We start from the raw sequence: 12,150 nt of genomic DNA, 5'->3' as shown, positions 1-12,150 counted from the left end.
GTCGAATTGCCTGCATTTACAAAGTGCAAAGTGTGCAGTGTGTCAGGCTATTATAAGATAAACAGCGGACGTGGGCTTTCAAAAAGGCCTTTATGTTTGCTTTTGCGGGGGATTTCGTGAGTAGGGACTGATTGAGCCTCATGCAGATATAAAAATCATGTGGCGCTATTTCACCTTCTTCCAAATGCCACCTGTGATTGTTCACAGATAAGCCGGCTCCAGTGTGAGTCATCTGCATGAAAGCATTGGCAGGACAAAGGTTTAAAATACAATTCTCCTTCTCACTTTAGCAAACAAGGACTCCCGGATATCCGTTTAGCGGGTTAATGAGAGGCGTTTTAACGCTCATTTATTCTTTGTACTTGCAGAAGTGAAGTGAAAGGATTCACGTAATGTGAGAAAGTTGAGTGGATCTCCCACACATTCCAAATACCATTTAGTCATCATGCATCATCCTGTATCGGGCCATTGTCAGTACAATCAATTCTGGCACCTCCTCCCCTTTCGTTTCATCAGAATAAAGCTTGCAGCGCTGCTTAAATAATCAGCCAACTGCACGCAAAGCCCGGTTACGCTGCAGCGCTAACTAGATGAGATCAACCGCTTGTAAAAAAAATAAAAAAAGTCAGCCAGCATTGTATTCGAGGGACACATCGCAGTCACAATGAAAGCGAGTCAATGGGAATCAGTCGTGGCATACATGTCACCGCAGTCAGAACACAGCCAGCTAAAAGTGCGGCCAAGCCGCATGAACTTGGCAAAGAGAATACACTCAACCGACAGCTGCGAGCACTTAGTCGACTGCGAAGAACAAAGAGGTGGAGACGGGAACAAAAAGCATTCGGCCCAATTTACCTAGAACGAGCACACACGACAACGGCTTCCAATATTTTCAACGACAAATCCGTCACGTCTCGAGTCACGTCGGTCGGAGGTCAACCCTCTCAATGTCGACGTGTAACACAACAAGCGTGACGACGAATGGATTCCTCATCTCCACATGACAACGGGCAGGAGATGAAATGGACAGTGACCGACTTAACATCTGTTTAAATCACCTTTGGGTGTAAAACGTTGTCCGGCCAGCGCCATGTAAGAAAATCCGCTCAGCTAGTTGTAGACTGTCTCGCCGAGAGTGAGCGCAGGAGCTAAGTGACACATCGCGCTAACAAAGCACAGCAGGAGGCGGAGCAGATGGGATGAGGTGCTCTCAACCACTAACCACATGCGCTTAAGGTCCACAGCAATTCTCATCCGATGTGCTCCTGAACAGCTGAAAAAGCAAACTCCACCTCTGGGAGTCTCTGCCAGTTTGTGACTCTTTGACCCATCTGCTCTTCACCGAAACGACAGCGTGGGAGCTTTTACCTTTTATTAACACTGAACACGGGGCCTCGTGCCTCCCCCGGGCCTTTTAGTATGCATTAAGGCAGAGGAGCGAGCGAGGGAACAGGAGCTCTGCAAAGAAGAAGAGAAAAGGAGGCAGATGAGCCGCGAGAGGCTGCGAGATGGGCTGAATGACAATCGACTGGCTGTCAACACTCATCTGCATTCCCGCGTCTTTGCGGGCCGACGCATTTAGCCCGGCAGGCAGCCGCGCGGCCTTGACATATGAAGACGCAGCGCACAGGCCCGGCTTTGCTGAGCTTTGCTGCCGCTCACGTGCAGCATTTACTCGTGTTTCTCACTAATTGGCTTTGATTGTCGGGGGAATTGTGATCCCCCGCCGTGCGGAAAGCCTTCGTGATGGGGTTCTGGTGTAAAGGAGAGCCGTGGCTGTGATTTGGGGAGTCGCTTCGACGTGCCCTTCAAATCAGAAAGCATTCGGTTATGATACAGCTCTGGAAGCCACTGCAGCAGGCGTCCTCCTCCGAAACGCGCCGTACAGCCAAGTTTAGAGTGCCACTAGATGGGGTTACGCTTTCATCACATCTATTTAAACTCAGGCCCACTTTTCACGGACTGATCCAGTACGGCGCGTTAATCACGGGAGCAGAAAGAGGTCACGGACCTGATGCTCAAGTCAAATATAGAAAATCAAAATGGCTTCATTAAAGCAGCTGTAATCAATAATTTGTATTAATAGATCAATATGAAACGGTTGAACACAAACTACTGAAAGGTTAGCGGCCAGCTGACCGCTAGCTGATACTATGTCACTTAAAAGTACATTTCTTGCGGCGACATGGCCACAGAAACGGTTCATCCAGGTTTAACTTCTAAACGAGATGGCTATTGAGCGGATTAAAAGAAATGATATCAGTCAAAATGATGACCTGTGTTATTTTCAACCACTGAGCGGCCGTCACTGACATCATAGATTGTTGTAAATTATTTGATATTGCCTGTAGCAAAAGGCCCGTTCAACACTCAATAAAACAAACGCAATTAGGCTTCTTTAAAATATCATTGACTTGTTTTCAAGCAGAACATCAGAATCCTCTCCAGCAAGTTTAATATTATTGATAAGCGTGATGTGTGATTAGAAGCCGGAGGCTGTGAAATGGAGTCCGATGTGTTCTTACCATCCATTCGGGTCAACGGCCGTGAAGACTTTGTTCTTGCGGATTTTCGTTGCAGCTTTTCACGCGAGTGTGGGGGGGGGGGGGAAGAGTTTTGAAATAACATCTTTGTACTTCTCGCCGCCACTTGCTGTGGAGGGTTTGCAGTGAGAAGTGTCGTGCAGCACACCAAACAGAGCCTGGTCAAAACGCAGAGCGCTCAATACCTCATAGGAGTGAATTTAATGGCGCTGGTTGCTCTGGGCTCTTGACCCTCTCCAAGAGGCTACGCGTTAGTCACTCTCCGGCGCTTTCCAATTGAAACCCAGCCAGACTGGTGGTTGATGAGATTTCAACTGTCCACTCGGCGCCTGGATGACAGTAGCGCGAGCTTCTGCTGGCCGTTACACGCGTGATGCGAGAAACGGGACGCTGACATTTTAGCTCGTGGGAGTTTAAGCTCAACAGTTAACAGCATCAAGTTTGTCCCCCCCTCAGATACCAAACGCCCTTGTTTGCAGGCAAAGGTCAAAACTGTCAAAAGAAAAGTTACGTGAGAACAAACCACACACACAACAGTTAAAATCAGGAAGTAGTCTTTTTAATATGTGGGACCCGGCATACCAGAAGGACGACAACCACTCATGTGGATTTATATACGCGGTGTTTGGTTTAACATATTACATATCTAAATCAAGCATGAGCACAATAAAGCAATTTGTGCCAAGTAATCCAAAGCATGCATTGTTTATATGACATATAATATAGCCAGTTGTAATACAGCGTCGCCCAGCGCTTTAATGTTTCATCTCTTTTCAAGCGTGGTTTGAAAAAAGGCGGGGCGTCTCTTCTTAACGGACCATCCACAGTTCTGCTCATCCGTTTTAAAGCAGGAAACCGTGCAAAGCGGTTATTACTTTTCACGCACTCTTAAGACCCCGTGTTTTTCTACAGTGACGTCCGTATAGTTGGCATTTCAACATGCTCAGAGTGTGCAACTGCGGTCCTGTATCACCACCTAGTGTCCCAAAACGAGCCGAGCGCTCCCTCCGTGGAGCGTTACGCAACAAAACTGTCAAATTTGCTCTGTATTTACTGCGTGACAAACGCAGACAAACTGGTGCTCCGTGGGATTTTAGTCCTTACAGTAAAAGGCAAGAGATATCGGTTTCATCCAAACTGTATGGAGTAGGGAATTTAATGTAAATGGATTAATCAAACTTCACTCAATATAATATAACTAAAGCTCAATATAATTCACCCATCGAGAACCAAATATTGAGCAGATAAAAATCTATTTGGTCGCTTCATGACTCCTGAAGTGCCAAATAACAGACTTTTGATGCACACAGACTCTTTTCAGCAGCAGCGCCGCAGTAACTACATCACAGAAGATCTATCTTCAAATACAACGCATATAATATTTTACAGCTTTGGTGATCTATGTATATACACTTCTGAATATATAAAAAGTGTGGAAAAAGGTTTAAATACTATAAGTAGGGCTACACAGCCAGGGGGAGGAGGAGCGATGCCAGGAGCAGCTGTCGGCTGCGTTTAGGGTTTTCTGCGTCTGTAAGAAGAAAAAGTGAAATACTTTTCTGTGTATTGCAAAAGTAAATGTTATTTTCGGACGTGATCTGTGGACAGCTTACTTGGTGTTTACATGATGCTCAAAGCTAGGACCCATGTTTGATCCAGCCCTCATCTCCACAGCCACAGAACACTGGCAACAAAAGACGAATTAGGACCCAAATCGACAAAATTATAAAGACACATAAACAGCAAGAAAACGAGACGTTGTTGCTTCTTACTGAAATATCTCGCTGCCTGCAATGCTGGTACAATGTTAAGACGTGACCGCTGTGTCAGAGCTGTATTGTTTTAACTTTACCCACATTTAAATATGTACTTTGAGGGTATTGTATTTAGTGTTTATATGATTAATTATGAACAATATTAAATCAGCAATTATATTAATTGTCATTTTTACTGCTTCTCTTGCCTTGCACACATTAGCAGCATGGAAATATAAATGCCTTTGGCTGAGCAATAAAAGCAAGTTTGCATTTTTTTTATATAGCTGAAAGAACAAGAGACACCGCTTTAGGTTGCCCACCAGGCCTCTGTACACAAGCATCAAGCATCACATCACGTTTCATCACATGAGCCATCTGCTTTCGCACCAGGCTATTGGAGACTGATCAATAATCATCATCCTACCCTCGTCTCCACATCAGTCCAAGAACCACCTGTTCCATCTCCGGGTGCACCTTCGGATGATTTTCTTTTACGCCTTCAGAAACAAACGGAAAAGTGACCGAAAGCAAAATGTTTAAGCATCATTACGAACACTTGACTGATCTGCGCTCCTGCCTGGCTGCTACCTCGGGACTGCGGTGAGCTCCTGCTTCAGGGTCTCGATGTCAGTGAACTGGACGGACTGTCCTCCTCCTCTTGTTTGAATCACCTCACCCTGTAAAACGAAGAACACGTTTGATGTAATAGAGATCAGTCGCAGGATCCTTTCCTTAAAAAATTTAAAACAAAATTGAAAAAGACAACCAACACTAGTTTCATATCAACCATGTGCTCCTCAACCAAAGGATGATTATCTTTGCTACTAAATAAATACATGGCCTGAAATGTCAGCAGCCTTGAGCGACATACAGGTGACTGCATGTGGGAGACGAAGGAGTTCCTGATCTGAACGTTATGCTCCAACGTGACGGTACTTAAAAACATCAACTTTACACAATGCAAACCTATAGTCAGAGTAACCGTACTAACCTTAACATATTTGGTCTGTATTTCACCGTCGGAGCCGACCTCCTGGTGCGTCAACATGTAGCGGTCACACTTGGCCAGGGCCTTCCCGCTGGCTGCCGACACCTGGATGGCGTTGGGGATGACGGGCTGCAGAACTGTACCCAAGTCCAAGCTGGACGTGGGCTTGTGGTCGACCCACTTCTCGCCGCCAGCGGAGTGAGAGCGACGGTGCAGCGGCCGCACCGGCGTTGTCGTCTACGTGGCGGAGAAGCAGTCGAAAAAAGAACTTAGACAAGAAGGATCACACTGACAAAGACATGGACCGTGTTTCCCCACACATAGACACACTTGTGGCGGCGAGCCACAAATTCAACACGGGCCGCCACACATCCACGCGTTTGGTGCAATTTTTTTAACGCTATTTAAATCACGCAGCGTATTCGTTCAGCTGGATTTCCTTTCCCTGTTCTCCCTCCATCTCGGTCACACACACACACACACGTCTTTTTTTAGCAAGCCCCGCAAATTACGTTGCTGTGATCAAAGTTGCAGACTTTGCGCATTTACTACGACGTTTGTATACGGGTGAATCCCGGTTTTGTATTTTCTCCAATAAAGTTGTCTTACAAATGAATATTGAACCCCCCCCCCCCCCAGCCGCCACACGTTGACGTTGGATCTGTGGGAAACACTGATGGACCATGAGTCCGCTAAATGGCTTGCATACCACTTCAGTTGAAGGAACTCAAACTGAAAACAGTGTCTAAAGAGAAGGACTCCTAATCTGACAAGAGTCGCTATGAAACCTCAAGCTGCTTCCTGTAGCTCCTCTCGGATATACATGCACGGTTAGATACAGTTAGTACAAAGAAATGGCATATGGATGACGTGGTACTGGTGGAACGGAGCAGCAGCAGACACCTTTGTGGTGTATGTTACGTTGTGTATGTTTAACTGCAGCAGGACTAATGCACTGAACCATACTATCGTGTGTGTTACTGCAACGCTGCTCCCGCATCCACCGCCATCACGGTGGGATTAGTAATATTAGTGCGGGGGGGGGGAACAGCAAAGTGGATCAGGAGCCAGGCGGGGGCTCTGGATGCGCATTGTCAACACAACATACAGGGACGGGCGAGGGCGAGGCCGATCTCTTGGCGGGGAGTCGCTCCTCTCTGGAAGGCCGCTGAGGCTGCGTCTGACGGGGTGGAGGATCGGGGCGACCCGGAGTCTTGCTCTCAGTCACGATGGCCTTGAGCTGCTTCAGCTTCTCGTCTTTCACCCAAAGCTTGTTTTGCATTTCCAGCTGCATCGCGTTAACGCGTCGGTCCTGCACAGCGAGGAGGGGGAAATTGTTGGCATGACCAAAACAAAACAAAAAAAACTGGACAATCTCCAACTTGCTACTCTAAAAAGAAATATATAGCACGCACAAGGGTGTATCAGCGTTAGAAGAGAAACTCACACATTCTTTCTCCCACTTGTACTGGGTGTCTGTGACCTGGCCCTGCATGCGCTGCTCCATGCGCTTCTTCTCGGACAGCTCCCTCTGCAGCCTCTGGTCTCTGGTTTCCAGCTCGTACTTCATGGAGCGCTTGTCGTCCTCGTATATTTTAGTGGTTTTCTGCAGGATGTCGATCTGGAACAGGACCGTGTTGGACGTTTAAGGAACTGAGCAACATATCTACAAAACAAACGAGCAGTAACTGGCCGGCGTGGATGTTCGAGTCCCGTCACCTTGTGTTCTTGCATCCTGATTATTTTCTCCATGCGTTCGAGCTCCACCTTGTTGTTCTGGATGATTTTATCCAGATTCCCCAGCTCGCCATTTTGTTCATGAATTAAATTGTCTTTAGAATTGTGGACGCTGCCCAGCTCCTGAAGCTTGGACTTCATCAGGTTTGCTAAAATAACCCAGGGGAGAAGACATGGAGCAGAGTTGAGACACTTTAAGTGACCTGAGCAATCCCAGCTGTGCAGCGAGAGGCGCTAGGAGGTCAGACGGCACCTGTATTGTTGTATTTGTCGATCATCATCTGCCTGATCCGGTGTCTGTTCTGCAGAGCTTCGATCAGCCTGGGCAGGGTGATGTCATCGTTGGGGTCGGTCAGCTCAGAGGAAGGTAGAGGGGGGAGGCTGTGCACCACTTGGTTCAAACCAAAGGGCACATCTAAAAAAGAAAAAAAAAATCCTTTTAAGTTCTTTTTTTTTTTTTTTTGAAGATGAAGATATTGGTTATTTTTCAGTAAATTGGGGCTTAAGAACTAATGCCATTATACATTTATTTTTGCAGATGTAGCTTACATGTATTACGTGTAGAACTTACCTCCATCTATCGGACCACCGCGCTCGTCCAGCTTGCGGGTCAGTTCCTCTTTGAAGGCCCGGTTTCTATGGCGACGGCCCGGTGTGAAGCCACAGATGGGCCTGTCCACTGGCCGGGCCACTTCCACCTCCTGGGTCATCTCTGCAAACCGCATCACCAGCTGGACAAACACAGTCCGGGTGAGAGTGAGACGTAAAGAAACGTTTTACGTCCATTCAATGATCGGGAAGGGGGGGAGGGGCACAGAGTGAAGGGGCGGGACGAACGTACCACAGTTTCCTCGTAGTCGTCAGCTTTCGGATTGACGCAAACAACCATTCGGACTTTTCCCTCTCCGTCAAAGTAGTTCTTGAACAGATGGGTTACTTTGGAGTCTCTGTAGGGGACCATCTGGAAGGGAAAACCTGTGTTACCTGCACGGTTCTCCAGAGAATGAAATTACAGTATTAGCTCCGGTGATTCCTACCCGGTTTGTGCCACACATCTGGTTTTCCCGGAGTACCTCAATGCATGTTCGCAGATTGAGCAGAGACTGATTTATGTTACCTGCGAGGTAAGAATGTCATTTATTATCAAGCAACTTAAGTTTAAAAAAATAAAATAAAATAAAAAAGCTTTATTCGGCTGTTTTTGTCACAAACCTGCTTCTCGTATGCGTGTGCCTTCTGCCCCCGTCCTACCGGTGCGCTCGCTTCCTGCCAAGTCCACCAGGCAGAGCTGACTAACAGTCACCTGGCTTTTATCCTGACACAGACAAAAAAATGGGGGGGAAAAAATTCATTTAAAATGAATCAGAGTGTGACCCTGCGATCAGATACTGGGTTTCAGTTCTACTGACCTGGAGAATGTTGTCGCCATCTGCGTCCAGAGGGGCCTGCGCCAGTTTGACTATGAGCACGCTGTGGGAGCGACTGGACTCCCGGTTCAGGCAGGTGTTGGCGACCTTCCTCTTCTTCTGACCTGGAACGGCATAATACAGGGAGCTTTTCAAAGAACACGTCTATTCACTACTCGCGTGCCGGTTCGACGGCTCTAAAAATGGATTTTTGCGCTCTTGCGCCAACAGCTCAGAGAGAAGATCGTCTGAGGTCATATCCGGGCCAGAGCCGACCCGGAGGCCAGCAATGCCAGGTCACTCACATCTAGTATCATCAGGGCAATGTTTTTCATTAAATAAACGGTTGGACTTCACAACACAAATCTCACAGGCACTCACCTCTCCAGAAGACTTGGAATGCCTCCTCGGCAGACTTGACTTCGACCTCCATGCAACCAGACACATACATGTTGTGATTCTGGTCCTCTCTGAGGATCTTTGATTGCGGCGGTCTACGTTGATAACGGAAAAGTGTTAAGTCACTGACAACATGGGTTTCATTTTTCATCCACAAACTGTGTAACAAACATGGAAGGGGTGTGGGGAGGGAGGGGGTATAGATGTTGCTTGATTGCAGCCATGGAAGAAAAAAAAAAAAAGCGCAGTTCAAAGCAACAGGCAGCCGGTTTACATTCAGGGGATTTGACCAACAAAGACTACAAGCAGCTGGAGGGGTGATGCGATCAACACTGGAGAAATCACCTGGATATCGTATGGGTATTATTGGCGTACCAAAATCTAGCATTGAGCACTGGCAGACATTTTGATTCAAATGGGAATTTTGCAACTGTTTGACAACTTCTGGTTTCATAATGCGGCAATTGATTATTTTGTTTATGCTTAAACTTCAGAATCAAATGTTCAGTTGACCATCATACAAAGTCAAAACAGCAAATGCTCAGAGATTATTTTGACGATAAAAAAGGTAAAACCGCCCTGAAACCCGGCCTTAGTTCTGGGTAATTTCTTAGTCGTCCTGACAATTATATTTCATTTTTAATACAAGAGGTTTCCGCGTCATGTTTGTTAGTTAAAGCACGTCTCCAGTGTTGACTGTAGAGTTAATCTCAACTAGGCTACAAGTCGGATGATGCTCGAGTATTCACTGGTCACATACATGAACTCAGTGTTCTGGCGTACAGGTGTGCCTCCACCATTCCACCTAGTAGAAAGAAAAGGCCGTAATTGTCTTCATGATTCTTCAGGAGAAAAAAAGTACCTAAACAAACTATTGAACTTGAAATATAACATATGAAAAGAGTCAAATGATTAATCAGCATTTCAATTCTGTTTATATGATCACATTCCTCTCACTTTAAAGTTCCCGGACTCACTTTGGTTTGATAGCATCTTCCTGATTTTCCTCCAGGAGATCATAGATGTAGTTGTTGTAGATTTCTATGTAGGAAACGAAGACGCTGTAGCTGCTGTCCTCGTCCACACCTTCAGTTTTAAAGGCCTCCTCAGACTTTATCATATCAGCAATTTCAGGATCGAGCTTTTGTCTGGAACCAAAGCAGCGACTTGCATGTTATATAGAAGCTACACAGTAGCAGAACGCTGGTGTTTAACAAGACTCAGACTCACCTGGATGAGGATGGTTTGGGAAAGGACGGGTTGTTTTCCCGCTTTTGGCGCTCCAGCAAAGCATCAACTTCACTCTGGACCTCCATGCCATTTTTGTCATCGGTCTTGAAAACCTGACAAATATTACATGAATTAGAATACATGCACCAATTTCACAATCTAGTTTTTAGGGTACAAGAGACGATTGCCACCGCACTTTCACGTTTCCTCACTTACATATCTTTTGGTCTGGTACGGTCCTATACTGTTAAAGATCATGTCCAGTGAGCGAGGTAGAAGTCCACCTTGGCCCGGAGAGCCTGTCATGGTGAACGTCTTCCCACTTCCTGTGACCCCGTACGTGAAGAGCAGACCTGCAACAAGCAAGGAAAACGCCGCAAAATGACTGATATGTGGTGTGAAAAACAATTGCATCTAATTAAACTGTTATTTGAAAAAGAAATAACTCTTTTCAGAGGTTGGGTGCTCTTACCGTTCTTTCCGTGGATGAGGTCGTCAACAAGAGGTTTGGCCACATGCTCAAACAGCTCCATCTGAGACATCGACACTCCGAATACTTTCTTGAAGGAATACTGGGTCTGAGAAGTGAAAAACAGTATTTGGAATATTTAAGCGGACATTGAAGCAAACGGCTGGCGTTATACGTCATTGTACTATTATCTGAGGTCATAAACGAAAAAGGATAAGTTTAGACAAAAGTAGCTTCTGTGTGGGTTAAATCGAGAGCAAACTGTCTACTATGGTTAATACAATACACATTTGGTTAACAACCGGGTATTTATGGCAGCAGGATCGTGTATGTGGGATTGATTTGAGGAGCATTTCCCAAACCATCGATGTGAGCATTTGTTTAACAGTGGTTAAGCTCTATGAGACAACACCAGTTTCCATGGGGATCTGTTCAGGTACACATATAGATTACCTCCTTGTACTCTCCATTGCGGTTTGTTTTAAAGCCTTCGGGGGCGTGCAGCTGGATGGTGGTGCCGCTGATCACCTCGATGCAACACTCCTCGCCCTCCGCACCCAAAGGTCGTACGCGACAGTACACCTGAGGAAAACCAAGTCTCAGGAAGCAACAAGCCAAACGGTCGCATAACGTCATCGCATAACAAACGTAATGCATGCAACAAACGTATGAGACACTCACCCCAACCGGGTCTTTCTGGGTACTGGATGGCTTTTTATTAGGCCTCCGGGGGGTTCTTCCTTTCCTGAAAAAAAAAGGAAAAATGCGTGGACAAAGCGACCGGTAACGTTACGGCTAAGCTAACAGCTAACGTTAGTTAGCCAACAGTTGTTTGTATTCAGTTAGCAAGTCGTATTTTAACTAAAGCACGACATTTAGCCTCAGAATACTTATAGATCATCAACTTTAAACGCAGTAAATCTACTTACGCTTGCCTGATCATCGTAACTCGCTGCTTCCTGTGATTTTCGTATCGTCCTTGTTCCTGCAATTTTGAAAATTCCCTCCGCCTCTGATCGGAGGAGTGCTTATTTCAAACCAAGGCGGCAGCAGCCAATGAGACTTCAGAACAGGCAATCACGTGTTTCCGGCTTCAGCTCAGAGCCTTTTGTGGAAGCAACAGAAATGTAAAATATGTTGCACGGCATCGACAGATACTAGCAGACACTAGCAGATACTAGCAGACAGCGCGTCGTCGTAGGAAATCCTAAAAGAAAAAAGGATAAGTGCATTGTATTGTATCTGTTATCTAAGTAAATCATAAAATAATACATTTGTAGAAAGATACTGAAAGCTAGTAACGTTCATCTCATATACATTTATGAACTTAAGGCACGCTACAATATGCAATAGTTTATACCTTAGTCGTATCAGATATTTACATCAGATATTTAAAAATAATTCAAGCTCCAAAAATCAGTTTTACAATATGTTTATATAATCCAAATCAAGTCAATAAATATATTGATAACACAAATAATACATTTAGTATGAGGTAATCGTTTTCTTAATAAATACTGGAATGTATAGAATAAATTCGTCTTTTTTTACCTTGTTTTTTAAAGTTGTTTTTATTTAATTTCTACAGGTCATGTTTAACTTTTACACACTCCATTGCGGT

General features: G+C 45.5%; 1 protein-coding gene and 1 non-coding gene across 3 annotated transcripts; both read right to left on the bottom strand.

Annotated features, from left to right (window-relative positions):
- Positions 1–3,080: 3,080 nt before the first annotated feature.
- kif23 (kinesin family member 23) lies at positions 3,081–11,674 on the bottom strand. 2 transcript variants are annotated; one of them, XM_040163159.2, is made up of 23 exons: positions 11,459–11,600; positions 11,211–11,274; positions 10,983–11,111; positions 10,533–10,638; positions 10,277–10,413; positions 10,061–10,173; positions 9,808–9,978; positions 9,591–9,635; positions 8,813–8,925; positions 8,435–8,556; positions 8,238–8,340; positions 8,063–8,142; positions 7,867–7,986; positions 7,597–7,756; positions 7,279–7,440; positions 7,008–7,174; positions 6,736–6,909; positions 6,397–6,600; positions 5,292–5,525; positions 4,889–4,977; positions 4,725–4,797; positions 4,157–4,227; positions 3,081–4,074 (listed from the first exon to the last, which is right to left on the bottom strand). In XM_040163159.2, the coding sequence occupies exons 1-23, from the start codon at positions 11,470–11,472 to the stop codon at positions 4,059–4,061; spliced, it is 2,667 nt and encodes an 888-aa protein (XP_040019093.2). In that variant the 5' UTR covers positions 11,473–11,600; the 3' UTR covers positions 3,081–4,058. The 2 variants fall into 2 exon arrangements, with proteins under 2 accessions (XP_040019093.2, XP_040019094.2); XM_040163160.2 differs by lacking the exon at positions 9,591–9,635 and having other exon boundaries at positions 11,459–11,674.
- On the bottom strand, positions 8,660–8,756 carry LOC120809911 (Z30 small nucleolar RNA). Its single transcript, XR_005710160.1, has one exon. It is a non-coding gene; the product is annotated as a Z30 small nucleolar RNA (small nucleolar RNA).
- Positions 11,675–12,150: the final 476 nt, after the last annotated feature.

The sequence above is a fragment of the Gasterosteus aculeatus genome, chromosome X (assembly GCF_964276395.1).
Source record: "Gasterosteus aculeatus chromosome X, fGasAcu3.hap1.1, whole genome shotgun sequence".
Lineage (NCBI taxonomy): Eukaryota > Metazoa > Chordata > Actinopteri > Perciformes > Gasterosteidae > Gasterosteus > Gasterosteus aculeatus.
The sequence above is the reverse complement of the archived record's forward strand: the minus strand, read 5'-3'. Positions and strand labels throughout refer to the sequence as shown.

Bases quoted from the DNA above. Each gene is read 5' to 3' on its own strand.
- kif23 (XM_040163159.2), bottom strand. The intron at 8,926-9,590 runs GTATGTGACCAG...TTATCAACGTAG, and splicing joins CGCCAGAACACTGAGTTCAT to ACCGCCGCAATCAAAGATCC. The intron at 6,601-6,735 runs GTGAGTTTCTCT...CTCGCTGTGCAG, and splicing joins ACAAGTGGGAGAAAGAATGT to GACCGACGCGTTAACGCGAT.